The sequence below is a fragment of the Protopterus annectens genome, chromosome 7.part0 (genome assembly GCF_019279795.1).
Source record: "Protopterus annectens isolate FY-2018-M chromosome 7.part0, PAN1.0, whole genome shotgun sequence".
NCBI classification, from domain to species: domain Eukaryota; kingdom Metazoa; phylum Chordata; order Ceratodontiformes; family Protopteridae; genus Protopterus; species Protopterus annectens.
Window position 1 is genome coordinate 1,692,569,340 of NC_056739.1, and position 22,331 is coordinate 1,692,591,670.

The following is a 22,331-nucleotide window of genomic DNA, read 5'->3' on the forward strand; positions in this document are numbered from 1 at the left end:
GAAGCCCAGACCTAAATCGAATAGAAAATCTCTGGTGTGAACTGAAGATGGCTGTGCTAAAGAGATACCCTCGCAATCTGACAGATTTGGAGTGCTTTTGCAAGGAAGAGTGGGCAAATATTGCCAAGTCAAGATATGCTATGCTGATAGACTGAATGTTGTAATTAAATCTAAAGGTGCTTCACCAAAGTATTAGTTTAAGGGTGTGCACACTTATGCAACCAGCTTATTGTACTTTTTTTATTTTTTATATTTTTTTCCCCTAACCGATTTGTTTGGTTTTCAATTAAACTGTACAGGTTATAGGTCACATTAAAGGTAGGAAAAGTTTTGAAATTATTTATCGTAGTCTTATTTTTTAATATCACAAAAACCTGGCATTTTAGTGTGTGTGTGTGTGTGTATATATATATATATATATATATATATATATATATATATATATATATTTATATATATATATATATATTTTTTTTTTTTAATTTTATTTTTATTGTGTAGTTATACATATATTTTTTTAAGGATTTATTCTAGGGCTGTCTTAGGATCATGGGATCAAATAAGGTCACTAGGCAAATGGCTCTGGGGCCCTTACAAACCTAGCCAAGAGTTTCTCTCTCCACACCCCCCCCAACAAAAAAAAAAAAAAAAAAAATCAGTCAGCACCTGTCAATGAGGGACAAAGGTGGAACCCCTGGAACAAATTTGTGGTTTTCCATCCACTCATCAAGGTTGTGCTTGAAGAGTGTTAGTGAGGTACTCTGACATGTATGGGAAGTCTATTCCAGAGATGGGGCAAGAGACAAACCTGTCTTTCCAGCAGGTTTTGTTGATGTTGCACATTAGATTTGGGCCTTTCAAGTGGGTAATGCGCGAGAAGTTAGACTTACGGATATGGAGCATCTCTAGTAAGGCAGGGTCCGATATGGTCTTGTAGGTGAGACACAGATCACCTCTGTGCAATCTGTACGATACCGAGTACAGCGATAGTGATTTAAGTCTGTCCGCACAGGACGGGTGTTGGAGGCCATGGATTCTCTTTGTGAGGTATTTCTGTGGCCTTTCCAGTGCAGGTGGTTGGAGAGGTACATACCAAATGGGTAGTTATACTCAAATATTGGCCTAATGAGGGAGGAGTACAGAGGTAATAATCTCATTTTTTTTCTGGATGCAATCCCTTTACTTATGAGATGAACCAAGTAAAAGGCTTTTCTGACCACTGCTGCTACATGACGGTCGAATGTCATATTGTTGTTAACCTGAGTACCCAGGTCTCTCGCTACAGGTTGTGTGCTTAGGGGACTGCCATTGATGTGGTAATCAGTAGGGGCTATGGTTTTGCCAAATGGTATGATAATACTTTTTGCATTTAACTTAAGGCCATGACTTTGGCACCGGTCATCTGTTGCTGTGTGACCCTCTTGCAGTATGTTAACATCATTTGGGGGGTCAATGACAACACCCAACTTACAATTCTCAGCAAACGTGGTCAGCCACAGGCCCTTTGCCTTTGCCTGGACCTCTAAGAAGTAGATGCTAAACAGTAGGAGTCCCACGTCAGATCCCTGCAGGAACACCACGAGTGAAAGGTCTGTTGTCGGAGGTGGTGGCACCTATTTTGACCTTGTGTGTCCTATCAGTGAGCCAGATGGCCACTCACATGAAGAGACAGGGATTTATGCCAAGTTCTGTTAGCCTTTCGATTATGCCCAAGTGGGAGATTGTGTCAAAGGCCTTGGTCAAGTCAAGGTAAGCTGTATGTACGGACTCTCTCTCATCCAGGGCTTTGGTGACAGTCTCAAAGAAGTTAACCAGGTTCAACAGGCAAGATCTGCCCTTGATGAATATGAACTGTGTGGGGTCAAGTGCTTGGAGACTGCCTATGTCCTTGTTTATGAGATTCATAATAATACGCTCCATGGCTTTACTGATCAGACTTGTCAAGCTAATGGGGTGACATCCCGGGTCAGTAGTGTCACCATCATTGTGCAAGGGGATGACATCTGGACATACAAGCTGATATAAGTATACTTTTTTGCACTTGCTGTGTTTCAGTGACAGTTAAAACTGTAGTGCACTTATTTGTCTAACTGAATACTCATTAAATATTGGTCATTTCTCTCTCTCTCTCTCTCTCTCTTTGTAGTTGTTTCTCAGGGGTAAGTTCAGCACCTGTGGGGTTGTTTTGCATTCTATGAAGTTATGTTTATCTGATTTCCTGGGGCTCTATCTTTTGTTTTATACTACAGGTATAGTTACATTTCTGTGTATTTGTGCTCAGGAGCAGAGCTGTTGGCTGGCTGCGACTAATCTACAACTATCTGGACATACAAGCTGATTTAAGGATACTTTTTTGCACTTGCTGTGTTTCAGTGATAGTTAATAAAAGTGTACTGCATTTAACAGGTTCATACGTTTATAGATTTGTTCTAGGCTAACTGCCCTTGTGGGCCATTTTAAGCCTAGCCAGTTACCCCATGTGAGAATCAAACACTGCACCTTGTGTCTGCAAGGTGAACGCCTTAACCATTATGCCAACCTCCCACATAAAACATTACTCTAGTTTCCCCTATGTGGGTTTGAACCCACAGCACACCAACATACATGCATTCTGGCCTGTTTCTCTACAGGCTGCTCTACCAGCCAGCACACGCAATTATTTTTTTCATTGAATATTGTGGTATCTCTCTCTGCAGTTTGTTTCCCACCCTCCCTAGTGTTGCTGTATTCTTAAACTTGATGGCTTTCAAATTGCTTTTACTACAGGTATTACCTATGTGGAGATTTTTAATTTGTGTGCACTATACCTTTAAGTTTGCTTATCTTTTTGATCATGCGATTATTGGAATGTTTAACATGTATTCAGTGTATTGGAGTAATTGTGGAAGTTTTGATATTTTTCAAAATGAAAGTGCTTATTTTATTAAATTTGCAAATAAATCTTTACATTGTTCATGGTGTCCGTTAACCCTGTTTCGGCTTTTTAGTGTAATAGTCTGTACAGTGTGTTTTCGGTTCAGGACTGGAGAAGGAGACGGTACTGACTGGGCAGGAGCATTCACGGATCCGAGGGGGGACGAAGTAGGTAGGACTCCCCATTTGGATCTGAGCCCTGAGAAATCTCTGCATCATCCTATCCACATCTGCCTCTGTCAAGCTCCTTGAAGATTGTATGATTCTCTGGATGCAGGCCTAAAATATTTTCTTGGGGTTTGAAATAATTGTGAGGGCAGAGCCGGAGAATTAGGCTTTAAAACAAATGCCAGCAACCAGCTCCTAGCTGTTGGATCCAAGGGTCTGGGATGTGAGTAGGAGGTAGACAGTAAGGGAGAGCTGGAGAAAGTAATCATGCCTGTCGGATCCGATGAGGTTAGTGGATCCGAAGGAGTCTGATACAAATCTTCCTGTGTTTTTCAGGTGGTTCACATGAAGCCCTTAGAGACTTTCGGAGGGCTCACTTCTCAGAATCTATGGAGCCTTGATGAGGTTTAGAGGGGGTTTGCATCCCAGATGGAGAAGTAGTACCTGGAAGCAAGCCTTTAAGTATCAGTTTGTTACACCAGTCAGAGAGGGCCCTGGGAATAAAGGTGGTGCATATATCACAGGCTGATTTGAGATGTTCGGACCTCAGGCAGTAAATAATGCACTTCTTCTGGGCATCAGAATTGAGGATATTATGTCCATGAGAAGTGCATTTCTTAAAACTGGTGGATTTCTCTTTCTCAAACATTTCCACAAACTGTAGCTGTACCAAAAATATAACTTAGGAGGTTAATGAAGCTACACACACTGACTAAACAACCTTAAACAAAGCTAGCTAAATAAGTACTGCTAACTCTGGACACACAAAGATTTTATATATATATATACACACACACACACACACACACACACACACATATATATATATATATATATATATACACACACACACACACACACACACATATATATAGAAGAAAAACTACAGAGATAAAAAAAGAACAGAAAAGTTATAGAGAATAAAAACCCTAATGCCAACGATAAGCTACAGTCAATAAGAGGGAGTAGGAGAGCAAGAAAAAGGAAGTTATGTACTTCCCATAATGTTTCATGTGTGTTGTCCATCTCGTCCTTTATTTTCAATGATGGTGTCAGATCTGATCTGTCTCGCCCATTACATCAGCTCGAGGTCCCCAGCTAAGCTCTCATGGGCATTTCTTCCTACCCATAATGCAACTCCCCTACTACCTCAGATCTTGTTTGCCTTCTAGCAGTGACCACGAGAAAAATATCACAAACAATGATTTTGTATAAGTATACTATAAGCCATATCTTTTCAGAGGCTGCAGAATCCTATAAAGATCCAATTAGAACTACTCATTCTCCCAGGAGGAGTTATGGTGGGTGGGTTGTGAGATTAAAGGATGAGATAGACAACACACATGGAATGTTATGGGGAGTACATAACTTCTTTATGTGACGTTGCCAATTTTGTCTTTATTTTCACTGATGGGACCATGTCCTTAGCTACCTGATTCTTGGGTGGCTCATGGCAGAATATTCCTCAAAATCATAGTACCAAAGGATGCTCTACTCCTAGAGGCCAAATCCAACCTGTAATGGGTAATAAAGCTATGTAGTTTAGCCCAAGTTGCTGCAGCACAGATACTGTCCAGAGGTAATCTAGCCTGGAAAGCTGTGCAAGTGGCCACTGATCTGGTGGAATGAGCCTTTACAGGATTAGGTATAGTCTTGTTGTTAGAACTGCATATGAAAGATGAGCACTTTGAGAGCCAATTGGATAATGTTACCTTAGAAACTAGTTGGCCCTTCTTAACCTCCGAATAGGAAATAAATAGTTGATCTGACTTTCCAAATTCTGATGTCCTATTCAAGTATAAACGTAACTATCTGTGAACATCTAGAACATGTAAGGTGTACTCTCCTTTGTTTTGAAAATTTGGAAAGAATACTGGTAAATCGGGTTTATATCACATCATCGAAAGAAGAAAACATCGAATCGCTTAACATCGAACTAAGTTCACCTAACCATGAAAACATCGAAATTATGTGAATGGCAGTCCCCAATGGAAACATTACAGGTGCAGGCAGGGGGGCGAGCCCCGCGCACTGTAGTGCACTGAAATGTGATGTCGGAAGTGGTATATTTAAGTGGCAGGGGGTGTGGGGGTGCAGAGGGTCTTGCCCTCTGCATGGAGCAATTTGTTTATGATCTACACTCCATGTTTTTTTTTTTCCATTTAGATGTTTTACGGTTCGATGAAGTAAGTTTGATGTTAAGCGATTCGATGTTTTCTTCTTTCGATGATGTGAAATAAACCTGGTAAATCAATATACTGAGGTTACTCTTCAAAACCACTTTGGGTAAAAAGGAAGTGTTAGTGCATAAAGAGAGACTGTCCTTGTGAAAAACTATGTATGGATACTTGGAAGACAAGGCCTGCAATTCCAAAATTCTCCTTGCTGAAGTAATAGCTACTAAAAATAGCATTTTCCATGAAAAATGTTTAATTTCACATGTATCAGATTGTTCAAATGAAGGTGAGATAATTTTAGTCAGCATGAAATTCAAATCCCAAGGCGGAAATGGTTTTCTATATGGGGGACGAATTAAGGTGGTGCCTCTGAGGAATGCTTTACAATGTCTGTTTGACATGATAGCCAAACCATTTTCTCCTATGTGAAAATTGGAGATCGCTGCTAACTGTACCCTAACAGTAGCTGCAACAAAACTCCGTCACTGAATAACTTAGCTAAGAATTCTAGGATAGAATGTAATGGAGTTGTGAAAGGGTCTATGCAATTAATACTGCACCAAGCAACAAATCTTTCTCATTTGCTCTTTTACAATTTTTGAGTAGTAGTCTTATGGGAAGATAGCAAAATGTGTTTAACTGGAGAGGAAAGGAGCAGAAACCTAGCTATCATGGGAACTGGAGCAGCCAAGCTGTTAGTTTGAGAGTAATGGGATGGGCTGTTCCTGACAGACGAGTCAACAGATCCGGAGCCGGGTCCAGAATCCATGCTCCCTCCCACACGTGAGGCCGAATGAAGGGGAACCATATCTGTCGATGCCAATAAAAAGCAATTAGGATTATTTTGGTCTCCAATGAAGTTGCTTTCTGTAGGACCTTGGGAATTATGGGCACTGGTGGAAAGGCATGAAAGGGCCAGTCATGAACAACTGCATCCCTTGGTGACTCCCCGCTGGGGGGGTGGGGGTAAGGACAAAGTAGCTGCTGCATTGGGCATTGACGGGTGACGCAAAGAGATCGCAGAAAGGCTGGCCTTACTTTCAGAAGATCTCTTCTGCAACTTTCTGACTAAGGGACCACTCGTGCAGCCATAGAATGGCTCTGCTCAGTTTGTCTGCAATCACGTTGGACTTCCCCAGGATGTGCGTTGCTATGAGAAAACATATTGAGTCCTCTACCCAATGCCATTCTCTCAGGGCTTCTCAACATAAGGAATAAGATCTGGTTCCCCCTGTTTATTAATGTACCAGACTACAGACATGTTGTTGGACTGAACTGCTATCGTACCTAGAGGGAGCGTATCCTGAAATGCTTCCAGTGCCAAGAGCACCGCTCTCATCTCTACAATTTTTATGTGCAAATGGGCCTCGTGTTGTTGCCAGGTACCTTGAACCGTCTTTCCCAGATAATGCTCCCTCACCCTATCTAGGAAGCGTCCATGGTCACCGTGGCTTGGGGCTGAGGAGGTATAAAGAGGCATCCCGAGACACCAGGGGAGAGCTGAGCCACCACTGAAAGTCATTTTACATGAATCGGTTATGATAACCTTGTGTGTCATCATGAGATCTAGAAATGACCACTGTGTCAAGAGTAACCACTGGAGGAGTCTCATGTGAAATCGAGCTAGTGGAATTAGAATTAGAGCTGCTATTTTTCCCTAGGACATGTAAAACTACCTTGGCAGAAGCCCGTTTCTTCCTGATGAGTGTCCTTACTTGACAACGAAGGTCGTGAACTATGTCTTGAGGAAGTTTTGCTATTAAGCTTGTTGCAATCATCTGAACTCCTATTACTCAAGGATTGACATGGCTCTAGAGCAGATTTTTCCTAATTTATTGAAATTACTAGGGAGGAACAGAGCTGCAGAGTGTAATCCCTGACCTGTAGCAGAAGATGCCTGGTTCGGGTGACAATGAGCCAGTCATCCAATATGGAAACACATGGAATCCTTTGCTTCTCAGGTGAGCTGCCACTATTGCCATGCATTTGGTGAACACTCTGGGGGCTGTAGTGAGACCAAAGGGCAGAGATCAAAACTGGAAGTGACTGGTTAACCTTCTGGATCGTCTGTCCATTAGAATATGATAGTATGCGTCCTGAAGGTCTATGGAACACATCCAATTGTCCTTTTCCAGAAATGGAAGTATTGACTGCAGTGTCACCATCCAGAACTTGGACTTCTGGACATATTTGTTAAGACTGTCGAGATCCAGAATGGGTCCCCAGTCCCCTGTTTTCTTTGGAACTAAAAAGAATCTTGAGTAAGTTCCGGATCCCATCTGGTCTGCAGGGACTTCTTAAATGACTCTTTTCTAGCAACTTTCGAATTTCTAAGGTTGCTTATTCCCTTTGATTGGGTGAAACATCTGGTAGTGATTTTTTTTTTTTTTTTTTTTTGGAGAAACGGGGTCAGAAAAGGGAATGACATATCCCCTGGATATTATGTTCTGCACCTATCTGTCAATAGTTATCTTTTGCCAGGTTTGTATGTGCAGAGACAACTGCTCCCCAGACTGCTTCCAGAGGCAAGCAATGGGGCACTCCCTCAGGAGCGCTGAAAGGGCCCTCCAAAGAACGATTCTCTGGAGCCCTAATTCTGCAGGCCTCCTCTGCCACAAGAGTGGTGTCTTCCATTGCTGTTTCCCCTTCTGCCCCTGGGGGAACTTTCACCTTGTATGTCATGGAAAGGCCTCTGGGATTTTCTGAACCATATCTTCCCACTACCTCTTGGAGCTTTGGGGAAGGGTCTGATAGATGTAGAAAAATGTACTCCAACAGCAGACAAGGTCTTGCCTTCTTGTTCACACCTGGTGATTGTTTCTTTCACTTTAGGCCCAAACAGAGAAGAGCCATCAAAAGGGGTGTTAACGAAGGAAGAACTGAAGGGGTCCACAAAATTGCAAAGGCGTATCCAGTCCTGTCTCCTAAGAGCAATTCCTGAACCTGCAGCCCTACTCGTCCCATCTGCTGCATAGGATATGAGCCTTATGGAAGAGTTTACGACTGAACTGAGGGTGGCAAGCTGAGCATAAACCTTATCTGCTATTACATCAGCTACAGCTCCTTGAAGGGAGTCTAAGTTCCTTTAACAGGTCTCTCTGTAGCCTAGTAAAGTGGGTAAGGTAGTTCACAGACCGAAGGGCAAAGGTTGCTGATGAGAACATACACTTCCTGCATCTTTCCACTGTCCTAGAGTCCACATTATGAGGATGGATAGAGGAGCTGGTCTCAGGCAGCTCCTTTTTAGTGGCCGCCAACATGACCATAGCATCAACTGCCACACCCTTAGTCAAAAAAAGTCTTGCCTTTTGGGGCAGTAATATATTTGTTGGGCCTTTTAAGAGTAGGGTCTATGACATCTGGGACCTCCTATGCCTTCTGAGAGATTAAATCCATAAGCTAGTCGGAAAGGGGAGTCACCCAAGAGGTGGGAGGGTGAGACCCGAAGGCTTTCAGGTAAACTGACTCCTCTGCCAAAGGGGGGGGGAGGGTGGACTGCCAGTCACCTCTCTGTTTTAATATTTTGAGGATGTCTCCAAAGGAGACATCTTAAGGGGTTGACCGTGGGGACCAACTGCATCATCGAGGTCAGTATCTGATGTGATAAGACTCCTCTGGGGAATCCAGGTGCTTCCTCTTGCAGGTCCTCTTCCAGGGGAATTCTTCAATGGGATACTCTGGAGAGGATTCAGAAGAGGGGGGAGTCTCCTGGTGGACATCCTAAGGCCTAGGGTCTCTGAGATCCTGTGGAAGGGTCACCTGAGAGGACAAAGACAACTGGCCCAAAAAGGAAGGAAGATCCAAAGTAGGTTGTGCCATAGACTTGGCAGGAGTCAAAACCCTCCTCATAACCTCCAAGGCAGACCGCCTCCACTCAGAGGAGTCCCCCAGACCTGACAAAGTCGTCGGAGCTGAAGGTACCTGCGGAACTGGTGACAGAAGCTCTGAAGCTGAGGTAGGAGCAGAATTCGCCCACTCCAAAGCCCGGTGAGGCAGAGGTGGATCCGCAGAGATCCGAGCTGGCTCCAAGGATCCGACCGGAGAGTGTCAGCTCCTAGACGTGTCCTGCTCCGACTGGAGGGAAATGCTCAGGGCAGATGTTTGCTCCAAGGAAAACAAAGGTCCTGGAGCTGACACAGTCACAATCTGGAGATCGAAGTCTTCAGGTGCCAAAACCAAGGGACATTGGAGGAGGAACTGTTACTAAAGGGGTGGACTGCATCTGATCTGATTCCTTTGGGCTTGGATCCAACAACAGTTTGGCAAGGGCCAGAGTCTTTAGCAATCTCTGCATAACCCTGACCATGTCTTCATCAGATAGACTCCCTGTAGACCGAGTAGATAGTGTTGGGGATATGGACTTAGCTAATAACGGTGATGGGAGCTGTGAAGTTACTGGTTCCAGGGAAGGAGAACGGCTTCGATGTCAAACCTCTGTAGGCACCGAAGATGTCGGAACCGAGGGTTCTGATGGCTCTAAGACCGCCTTGAATTCAGGAACGACTGTCTGCTCCAATGATGCTGATGGAGCAATGTCTCGAGGAGTTTTTGGACTCTGCTCCGAAGTACTTTTTGGAGTCGAAGATGCTCGTTTTAAAGTCTTGTCCGGAGTTTCTGATGAGAACTCTGCCAAAATGGGGTTTTCAATAAACCCTTTAAAATCAACTTATTCTTGCACTCCATAAGTGCTGTCTGATCAAACCCATAGCATATGGAGCACAATTCTTTGGAGATGAAGAGGCCATAGAAAGTGTGAGTATCGCAAAGGGGCAACTTCTTTCTGCATTTCTCACACTTCTTAAAACCTTGTGGTGTCCCTTCTTGTTTCTGTGACATGGTATGTCTGAATTAATTAAGGAAAGATGCACACAAACCAGAAACACAATAAGGATGGAATAGGGCAGAGAAGAAAATAACAAGAATTTTTTTTAACAATACCAGCAATCACCTTCTAACTTAAACAGATGATTAAAAGAAGGGAAAAATGGGGGGGGGGGGGGTGTCCTCTAACCAAAACGGATGATGGTTATATAGGGTTCCTATTACGTTGTCGAAACTATAAAACTTCGAATACTACAAGATCGAACTTGTATGTTCGAAGTTTTATAATTTCGAACAATGAAAAAAAAACAAACAGAAAGTAACTGTTGTACCAACTCCGAGATCACAGTACAGTGCGGTAAAGGGAAATCTTTCCTTTCTGCATTGTATTGCGATATCGGAGTTGGTATATTTAAAGAGAGGGGGGTGTAGGGGGGCTTGCACCCCTGCTTGCAAGACTATTTTCTTTTTTTACGTAATCGAAGTTTTAAAACTTCGAACACAAGGTTTCGACCTTATGGTGTTTGGAGTTTCAGAACTTAGATAATGTAATAGGAACCCAGTTATATACCCTCTAATTTAAACAGGTTATAACAGGGTAGAAAACACACAACACTAATACAGAAAAAGCAGTATAAACAGTAATAAAGGAACAAATTAAGTTATTAATTACAAAGTTTGAGAAAAATAATGAAAAATTAGCCCACAGCTAGTTAATAGGAAACCTCTTCACTGTGCGGCAAACAAGATCTGGGGTAGTAGGGGAGTTGCATTAAGGGTAGGGAAAAAAGCTCACGAGCTTAGCTGAGGACCTTGAGCTGATGTAATGGCTGAGACAGATACAATGGATCAGCTCCGACCCCCATCAGTGAGAATAAAGATGAGATTGACAACATCATATCTCTAATTACAATATCAAAATAGCAAGAAAGCAGCGAAAAAAGTTCAACTCTCACTGTTCAAGCTCTTGATCCGTCTTGTCACAAAGGCAGCAAATGAGATATGAGGAGTTAGGGCTGTCAGAAATACTGGGTAAGCAAATTGGTGTAACTAAGGAAATAATTTTTTGAGCTATGACACAGAATCGGAATTGCCAAATCAAAGTTAGGCCTTGCTGAGTCTAACTGTGGTAGCTGCTGAAAAAAGTTACTAACAATGGAAATCAATGTCTAAACCAACTTTACTAGAAGTAGTGAGTACAGTAACAAAGATAAAACTGAAATTGGGATTTTGCAGAAAAGGGTAGGAGTAAATTACATAGAAAATAACAGGAATTGTGTGAACAATTAATGCAGAGGAGAAACGAGGTTTAAAAGAAGGCAGGATTTGAATGAGCTATGCAACGTTTGACTGACCATGACTACATATGATTTTAAGTGATATATAATGTTTGCAACTAAAATTATCTCAATATTGCTTGTTTTCATTTATACAAATGTATGACTGCCTATGTCATACATGATAATTTAATAAAGATGCTTCTTGTTACCAAAAAAAATACTATTTGTCTATTCCTGGAGACCTCCCTGCTGATTAATTATACATCACTATTTTCATTTAATTTTTTCTATCCTAGCTGAACCTTATCTTTTTCAAACCGTGACATAATTAAGTCTTAAATAAGTATTCCCTTTGCATGTTTCTGCAATAAAGAAAAAATGTTAGTAATGTACTAGTGAAACATGCAGGTTGTTGTGTCTTTCGGCTTTTCCCGGTTAGGGGTCGCCACAGCAGAACTCCGGTCCGCTAATGATTGGCAGTAGATTTTTACGTGCTGGCTTGCCGGGCCTAACACACAACCTTCAACGAAAGAACGCCCATTCATGCAAGTCACCACACAGAAGATGCTCTAACTGAGAATCGAACGGGCAACGTCTAACTGTGAGGCGACAACGCTACCGCAGCACCACCACCGTAGTGAAACATGCAGGTACTTGTGAGAATTTTAGAAAGTTTCAATTTTTTTTGTTTTGGACATAGCAGACCTGACAAACTTCGCTGGGAATCAGAATGCCCTGTTAGAATGTCATGAAGCCAAATGGCAAATACGACTGGCTGCTGATAGTAGACCAGGTTTAAATGAATGTATTAATTTTAAAATGCTCTTTTTTAGCATAAAAGCTTTAATTTGTCAGAATTTGTTTTGATTTTAATGATAAAGTATACTTATTGGTTATTTACTTTATTTTTAGTTTTACAAATGTTTTTAAAGGATTTTTCAAGCATAAAATGTATTTAGATTTTAACTGGCTTAAGAAATTACATGACTAAGCATTCATAAATTGACATTTTACAGTGATTTTTTTGAAATGTCAGATGACTTAAATCTGGGTTTTAAATTCACTAGGGTGTTTTAAACAGATATTTCTGATGAAGTTTTAATAAAAGAAAAAACCAAAAGTGCTAAAATCTATACCGTAATCTGCTTGCAGTCATTCCAGGAGAATTTGTTTGAAGTTCTATCGGTTATAAGTTTCTACATATTTGTTTGAAGTTCCATAGTTCAATACTTGTATAGCTACAAACAACAAAAACAAGGATCATTTACATTACATATGAATATTAAAGCAGCCATTTTGATTAAAAGCTTTTACTCCCACGTATAATAAATGATTGTTTTTCTTGTCACAACTTATTTTTAATGCATTTCTCAGTCTTGCAGTTTACAAGCACACACTAACAGCAGACTACTCTTGTATATAACTGCTTCTTCTCATCTGTTTGACCGTATGTCACATTTTCCCCAACCTTTCGCTTCAATAAAAACACTCTCAAACAAAAAACGAAAACCAGCTCATCCCCTTTTAACTCACAGCAAACACACGAAACTATGTACACTTTCCAAAAAGAAGTAAACCATTCCATACACGAAAAGCTGCCACAGATGAGTGTACCCACAAATATCCCCATTCTAAAGTTAAGGTTAACCATGTTAATGAGTGGCAGTTTCAGTAGCTTAAAATGCATCAAACTTGCTGTTGACATAGAAGGCTGTGTGTTCTATTCCCACACCAGGTAGTTGGACTAATTTTTCCAAAATTGACACCGCAGCATAGCATAAGGGGGGGGAGGTGCTGCACTCCTGTGAACAGTCCTTCAGATGAGATGTTAAACCAAGGCCCTATCTACCCGAGTTGGTGATAGCTTGGGTAGATACCACTGTGCTCATTAAAAAAAGCAGGTGAAGAACCCTTATTATTCAGAAAGGATACACTGGACAATAACAATATATTAATGTCAACAGTCTGAATGCCAAGAAAAGCATTTAACATAGTAAGTTGGGAATTTTTGAATAGATCTTTTAAGGTACTTGGGTTTCCACAAACATTAATATACAATATCTACAAAAGGGTATAACCTGGGTGAAAGGTGGTGAGTTATCTCCATGGAACTAGGCATGGGTATCTACTTTCATCATTCCTTTCACTACTCTCTGCTTTACATTTGGAGTCATTAGACAGAGTCAAAAGACAACACATCAATGGTTAGAAATGGAGAAACACTAATGAGAAAATATTTCTTTTTATCATTAATATTATATGTTACCAATCCACAATATTACATATGAAATTACATTAAACTGAAATACTGCAATAGTTAGCAAGATATAAACTAAATTAAGCAAAAAACAAAGGCTATAGTAAAGAATTCTATCCAAACACATGACTTGGTACAGAGCTTCCCCTTTTTCTAGAGTCACTACAAGATTAGACCTACAGAAATTTGCTTGAAATGAGATACCATGCAGTCACCTTTAGAAATGCAGAAGAAATTACTCAAAAGTCTTTAAGATAAGACTAAGGAAACTGCTATTTACAGACATCAACAATAAGATGCAAGCTATTTAAGATGTTTTGGGGTCCTGTTGGTTCTTAATGAAAGTCAGGCTTGTATGCATCAATCACGAGATCATATGTGGAAGAATATGGAAAAGGAAATTTAAGGAGTTTCTTTGAGATGACAAAATACAGAGTGCAACAGGAAACACTACTACTGAAAGGAACAGGGTGGATCAGGACTTCAAGATTCGAAGACATATCAGAAGGCCACACAATTTTTACTTGATTCAGTACACAGATATATGCCAATAGGGAAGTGCATGATATGTAAAGTGCCTGGCAAGGTAATAAGAGGATCATACGAGAGCACCTGGGCATATCTAGGAAAGGAATATAAACAACATTACATACAGCCTCGTATACATAAAAGTATTAAGCAAGTCTTTACGCTAGCCCATATGTTATATTATACATAGTATTAATAAAGGCAGAGAAAATTTAATGAGCATTTAGAAAAGAAACTACAACAATTTGTATGAAATTCTACAAGCACATGCTAAAAAGTGATGAAGTAATAGAATGAGAGGAAGCTAGACAAATTTTTGAGTTAGTGAACTCGATCAACTTGCATATACAGGTCTAATGTTCGACTTCAAGGAAGATATGTGAAGGATGGCTAGTAATTTTGTTAAACCACAACTAGTAAATTTTATAATTGAAGCCAGAAGACAAGTGACAGATCAGAACAAGTAATAAGTACAGAAAATAAGACAATAATAGATTTGAGAAGACAATGCAGTATAAAGGTAAAAAAAAAAAACAACATGGAGTGAACAGTTAAATAAAGACACTACAGATGATCACTGGAGGGAAATACAACTTAACTCTAGATATGCAACTAAATCAATACTGGGACATTTGGATAACTTGCAATGGCCAGTTACTGAAAGGTGAATATATGCATTGACTGTCTGACATGACACCAGTTTAACAGTATTTTATAAGCATATATAACTATAACATGGTTATAAAAATAATCAGTTAAAAAAAAAAGAGTACATCCTGCATGAGGGGTGCACATGATGTTAAAATGAAAATGTGGTAAACAGTATAGGATTTACATTGCTTAAAAGATATGTCTGAATTAATACAAAGGCTGACTTCTGTTTTCAGTACAGATAGCACTATACAGTATAGTAAAACTAACTATAAGCAGATAAATATTCAGGGTACCTACCTTCTCTTAGCATGACTCTTCTTTCCGTCATCCCCCTTTCCCTTCTGGTCACATCTACTATAGGGGAGATTTGCTTCTTCAGACGCTATCTGTGGTACCATACTTCCAATGAAATCTTGGCTGGGATTCCTGCATTCCACTGCAATATGATTCACAGAGACAGACGACTGGGCAACATTCATCTGCTTACAGTTTTTGAAAGAAATAGAAAAGAAGTCAACATATGCATAACAGAATCCCAACACTCCACAAATATACTGGACAGAATAAATTACAGAAAGGTGATACTATCATTCAGTTTGGACTACTGGGTGATCACTACTGACTTGCAGAAGGACAGTTAATAACACTCATGCTGCCACTGTATCATAAGTAATTGTATTTGTGTACTTATTTTTAGCACATTTTCTATTAGCCAAGTTTTAAATCAGAGCTTGCTCACTTTACAGATAGTATGGAATTTTCTTAGGGCTAGCACTGTCTTGATTGTAACTCACAGTGTTAAAGCAAGTGAGCACTTAAACTACTGGCTGCTTGCATTCAAAATTCAAAATCTGATAAAGAACATTCACAGACCACCTAATAAATAATAATAACAACAATAATACAGTCTTGAATGAATACTAATTGTTAACTGGAGACAGAATTCTAATCCCTTAAATACTGTCTGGGACTTAAAATAGTGCAAAGTACCTGAAAGCCAATCACATCATAAAAGCATAAGAAAGTAGTCATGCAGCTACCTGCCATAGCTCCCATACAAGATCACGTTCTCTCTCTTTTTTGGGTGGGGGACAGAAAACACTAACTAGAACTTGTATATATCAGTGCTTCTGTGTGTCACCATGACAGAGTGATTCCTAGACTTTACATACAAATTTTGCTCCCATGAAATCCAGAAGCCTTTTATCACCACGACAAAACACTGGAGTTACTGATACACCAAAACTAGACAGCAGGGACTGGGGAAAGAAAAGTACAGTTGCGCAAGTTGCACTTATGATAACAGTAGATGTTCCAGTGATCACTGGTGCAATAAACCTTAGCTCTACAGGTTATATCTTGCCAAGGACAGAACAGCAGACCAGCTTCCAACCCTACAGGGTACCTTCTACACACCCAAAACTGTCAAGCTGCTTGAGATGAGCTGACTAAAAGCAGGTCTGGGTGCAAAGCTCTTCAGAGCTTTACTGCCACCAAAGAGCATGCTCCTTTGAGGCTTATGAGGATTAAAAGTCAGCTTAGCTTGTACTTTCCTTTGGTGGCAAGATAAGTTCCCTTTCGGGAAAAAAAAAATTTTCTTAAATGTACTGATGTCTTATTACTTTCCCCTTCAGGAAAGTTATTTTAAATCTAGGAATGTTGTGTTTTAGTGGACTGTCTTGAGACTGTAACATACTTTTAAATGGAGCACCATACCACTCAAACGCTTAGTACAAGAAATCCGGACAAAGCCGGACATAAAGGTGGGACAAAAGGCCAAAAATAAGGACAGATTTTAAATAATGCACTTATAAACTTAGAATGTTGACAGAATAACAGGGTTTGTGTTAGCATGTATTTTATGAAGGATATGAAGTCTGAAATTCAAATTTGTCATTATTTAGTGACTTCAATCCTCAGATTGTTCTAGTGATCTGCTGGAAAACCACAAAGTTTATGAGGAGCAGGCCAAAAATATGAGGCAAAAATATGGGCTGTACGGTTGAGAGGTATGTGGAGCACTCATTTTTTCTGTCAGCTTAAAAGTAGTGTTTAATAACTAAAAACATATCTTCTGAGGAGAAATTGTCTTTATTTTTCCTTGGTGGGGCTGGCATAGAGGTTGGAAATTGCTTTTTACTGTACTTTTTTTCCATATAAAAAAAATAAAAGGTAACTTTTGTGGACTGGCAGTTTTCCCAGCATTTGCTGCATTGCTGTTCATCCTCCCCAGTAAAAAGGCACTGTTTTCGGCTTGACAATGGAATAGACTACTGGTCCCAAGGGCAGTCCTTCTTCCAGCCACAAAAGAAAGATAAGCAAACAGCCTTTACCACCGCAGCAAAGTAGCATTAGTAATTTGCCTCAGCCACAGCATATACCAACAGAGCACCTGTAAGCTGCAATCCACAAGAACACAAGAGAAAAAAAATGCCACACACACACACACACACGCACACACACACACACACACACACACAACATATTAACAAAAATGTTAAAGAAAACTGTGCCTGCCTTTTTCTGTCTGAGGAGATTACAATTAGGTAAAGGGGTATGGGGAATAAAGCCCCTAAAAAATATATACCTCAGGGTCACCAACAAAAATCACAGTAATTCTAGTAGGCAGCATATAAGTTTAAGGCTATGAGAAGTTAGAGCTACTTCCTGTAATCCAGGAGTTGATTTCCTCAGCCTCTACCTGCCTACTGTGTGCCGTTCAGAAGGCCCTTAACTGGATAGTGCTCTGGGGCAATTACTCATCAGTGGTTTCCTGGTTCTCATGCCTAGTAACTGCCTAGGAATCAGAATTAGTAGTAGGGACAAAATGCAGTCTCAAAAACTTGGGACTTTCTTTACTTTGGTTCTTGGTTAGACATGCATATATGCACTTACAAAAAGAAGGGCAGATCTACTTATATGCAATGTATTTAATAAGGTGAAACAGACATAGCATCCACATAACAGTCTTCAAGGAACAGGCCTGGCATTGTGTCAAAAGCAGCATACAGCTCTATGAATCAAGCCTGAATAGGAGCTCAGGCTCTGGAAGAGTTGGGTAGATGAAATTTCACTGCACTTATCTGGGGTGAGGGGTGCTTCTAGTTGGCTGACTGCCACCATGTAAGAAGAGGTTTCTGCTGCAGAGAAATGGCCAGGACCAAGAACCTAAGTGTGACAATCCAATGCTAATGGGAGAATGGTCTTAGCAAAGTTACACATTGACTTTAAAAAGGAATCCAGTTTGTTTGCAATGTTTTGTAAAGGTAAGGACAAAGGACCATGTAGCTGCCTCTAGAAAGTTTCTCAAGTCCAACCCTTTCCAATATGCCATCAAAGAAGACAAGATTGTACTAGAATGTGGCTCAATACTGCCTAGAATGGATTTATCCATGGTAGGAATAACAAAAGGCAATAGCCGAGGACAACCACCTGGAAAATGTCTGTTTAGACACTGAGTGTAACTTTTTTGTCCCTGAATAAGAAATACACAGCTAGTCAGCTTTTCCAAAGGGCTTAGATCTGTCAAAAAAGTACATGAGCTGTCTATGTGCATCCAGAGTATGCAGAAACCTTTCTCCCGGTTTTTAAATGTTTGGGTAGAAAATTGGGAGACTGATGACTTGATTCAAATTAAACTTGTAAACCGCTGTGAGCATGAATGAAGGGTTTGGTCTTAAAGAGACCCTATCCTTGTGGAAATCATATAGGGCTTACCCACCATGACAGCTTGCAACTCAGACATTCATCTTGCAGATGTCAGAGAGCAATGATAAGAATAGTTTTTAAAAATGAAGAACCTTAAATCAACTTGATGGGCAGATTAAAAAGCTGACAGTCTGCTTCTCCAGTACAAAGTTGAGATCCTTAGGAGAAGCAACATGTTTATGCGGAGATCTCAGATACATAATTTCTTTTGCAAACAGATTTACCACAAACAAAGATGAAAGAGGAGGATGCATGGGCAGACACGTTGAAATGACTCCAATATGAACCTTTACACAGAAATAAGAAGGGCCAGAGAAAAGCAACTCTCACACATATTTGAGCACCAGTTGTACAAAATCCCTGATGGGTTACTAGTTATTGGTTAGGCACCACCTAGAGAATCATTTCCACTTACCAATATAGGATTTTCTAGTAGCAGGACTTCTTTTCTCATTTAGTACCTGCTGAAAGTCATCAAGAAACAAGTGCCTAAAAGGCTCAGAGTTTAAAACTGCTGTTCCGACTGCACTGATTTTTGGATTTTTCCTTACTGACTCACCCAAGTGTTCTTGTACTTTTAAAATTGGTGCCTTTGTAGCTGCCCACCCCTACTGCAAATTAGTTTGCAAGCCCCACACAGTGCTATTTCTACTGGACACTGATAGCTACAACTGATAAGGTACTCTCCATTAGGCTCTTAAAATAAAGTTATCCTCTGTTTCATAAAACTGTGAATTGCTGCAGGATCTGAGCCTCATTTATTACATTTCTACTGCACCTCCACTGTTGCATTTTACTTGGTATGGGGACCTTAGTCTTGCCTTGTAGTATCACTTATAGTGAAAGATTTGTGAATTTCTGCAGAGGTTCATAGGTTCACAGGAGATTACTAGGCTAATGGCTTAGCCCTTACAAGACCACTCATTATTTCTCAAATTTACTAGAGGATGGCTTAAGTCTGTGTCTATGCCCTTGAGTATTTTAGACTGCCCCTGTCCATAAGGGGTATGCGTGCCACCCCAGGGTGAATTTACGATTCCTCATCCATTGATCTAAACTGTTTTCGAAGAGGGACAGAGAAGGGCTCTGATTTACATGAATGGGAAGCCTGTTCCAGAGCAAGCGTAGTCTCTGAGACACATCTGTCCCTCCAGCATGTTTTGTTCATGCCACAGACCAGGTTAAGATCCCTACAGTGGCTGACCCTCGAGCAGTTTGTCTTGCAACTGTGTAACAGCTCCATCAGGGCTGGATTTGTGACTGCCTTGTAAGTTAGGCATAGATCACCTCTTAAAAGTCAGTAGAAGACATAATAAAGGGATAGGGTTTTAGTCTGTCTGCATAGGATATGTTGTTTACACCTTGTATTTTCTTTGTGAGGAACCTTGGAAGGCGCTCCAGCTTTTGCAAGTACCTGGTCAAGTACATGCCAAAAGGTGCATTGTACTGGATTATTGGTCTGATGAGGGCAGAGTATAGTGGGGACTGTAACTCAGGCATGAGCTCTCAGCTCCATTAGACACCCTATTCAACCAAAGCCTGAGCACCATCTTCATCCCAGCTGAATGGAGGACAGCCACTGCCATCCCTCTACACAAACGTAGAGCATCTACTGACCCAAGCAATTATAGGCCCATCAGCCTAACTAGCCTGATCTACAAGGCCATGGAAAGCATTATCATGGACCTTATAAACAAGGACATTAGCAACCTCCAAATACTTGACCCCACACAGTTTGTTTTTGTTAAAGGGTGACCATGCCTGTTAAACTTGGTCGACTTCTTTGAAACAGTCACCAAAGCAATAGACAAGGGGAAGATGGCGCAAACCGCCTACCTTGACCTAGCCAAAGCCTTTGATACTATTCCCCACTCAGACATAACAGATAAACTCTCCCAGCTAGGCATCAACCCATATGTTACCAGATGGGTAGCTAACTGGCTGACTGCTAGAACCCACTCAGTCAAAGTAGGGGAAGCCACCTCTTGTAATAGACCCGTAATGAGTGGTGTACACTCAGGGATCAGTCTTGGGGCCTCTACTGTTTGGGATATACCTTGATGAGGTGCAAATCAAAACCAGTGGTCTGTGGCTGACCAAGTTTGCAGGTAACTGCAAGCTGGGCGCTGTCTTAAATTCCCCTAGTGATATAAACATCTTCAAAGAGGGCCTTACCCAAACTAATATCTGGCACCAGAAACATGGCCTCAAACTAAATACCAAGAAATGCATCATTATCCCCTTTGGGGAAAATGTCATCCCCACTAATTATCACATTAATAACAATGTACTAAGCATGCAATCAGTCGTGAGAGACTTGGGTACCCAGGTTGGTAGCAACCTGACTTTTGACCACCATGTTGCCTCTGTTGTACGGAAGCCTTTCTATATGGCCCACCTTATAAATAAGGGTATTTCATCCAGGAACAAGGAGGTCATAACATCCCTGTACTCATCCCTTATCAGACCCATTATCGAGTACAATGCCTCCTTCGGCATGTACCTTGTCAAGCACATGCAGCTGTTGGAGAAACAACAGAGGTTCCTGACCAGGAAAACCCAGGGTCTCAAACACCTATCCTATACAGATAGGCTAAAAGCTCTGTCTCTCTACTCAGTCTCATACAGACTGCTCAGAGGTGACCTGTGTCTGGCATCCAAGGCCATTTCAGACCCACCCTTGATGGAGTTGCTGCATATCCGTAAGACAAATCTCACTCCCGCAACCCGCATGCAAGGCCTTAACCTGGTCTGTGACACTAAGAGAACTTGTTGGTGGGATACATTTGTGTCCTAAAGACTCCCCTGTCTACGTAATAGACTCCCTCTCCATGTCAAGCAGAGTACCTCTCTAGACCTCTAAGAGGAACCTGGACAACTGAACGGGAAACAAAAAATACACCCTTGGGATCCCACCTGTGTCCTTGCCAGACATGAGAAACAGGTGCTGACTTTAAGGGAACATGGGCGAAAATCTTGGCTAGGCTTATAAGGGCCTCCAGGCCAGTAGCCTAGTATCATCCTATGAAGCTATGAACTTCCTTGGATCTGGATGCCTTGCCTTTACCTATAAGCTGTGCCACACAAGACTTCCTCAGCACTATGAACACATGGTCAAGGTTCAGGCTATATCTATCTATCTGCATACCAAGATCTGTCACTATGAGTCTACTCTTAGGGATGTACTATTAATATTGCAATTTGCAGGAGTATTTGATTTCCTAAAGGGTATGATTATGCATTTCTTTGCATTTAATTTTAGGCCCTGGCTCTGGCACCAATCATTTGTCTGAGTAAGATCCTTCTGAAGGATAGCCACATTGTTACAGGATTCAGTGACTGAACCCAGCTTTGCAGTCACTGTCAAACTTAAGTCAGCCAAAGGCCTACTACATTAGCCTTGACTTCAGAAAAGTATATTCTGAACAGGAGAGGTCCCAGCACTGAGCCCTATGGCACAACACTAGTGACTGGCCTCTTGCTGGATCCATATTCACCCACTACGTGTCCTGTCCTTAATCCATTTGGCTATCCATCTGGTGAAGCAGGGACTTATGCCCAGTTCTGAAAGTTTATCCAATACCAAACCGGGGAACTGTGTCAAATGCTTTAGCCAGGTCACAGCAGGCCATATCCACTGTTTTACCCTCATCATCCATGGCCCTAGTGAGTTTCTCAAAGACGTCTGCCAGACTGAACACGCATGATCTGCCTTTGCCAATGCCAAACTAGGTTGGGTCCAGTGTCTGTAGGTTTCCTATGTCATAATTTATCATGTCCATGATTACTCTTTCCATAGCCTTACATATATGACTAGTCAAACTT

The 22,331-nt window shown here is 41.1% G+C and overlaps 1 protein-coding gene across 2 annotated transcripts in view; it reads right to left on the minus strand.

Annotated features, from left to right (window-relative positions):
- Positions 1 to 22,331, minus strand: part of KIF7 (kinesin family member 7) — a 1,697,985-nt gene that overhangs the window by 1,110,277 nt on the left and 565,377 nt on the right. Inside the window, exon 8 of one of the 2 annotated variants that reach the window (XM_044078207.1) lies at positions 15,096 to 15,277. In XM_044078207.1, the coding sequence (XP_043934142.1) occupies positions 15,096 to 15,277 (182 nt within the window). Of the gene's footprint in view, positions 1 to 15,095; positions 15,281 to 22,331 lie in introns of both variants that reach the window. The other variant, XM_044078206.1, reaches the window with a different exon arrangement.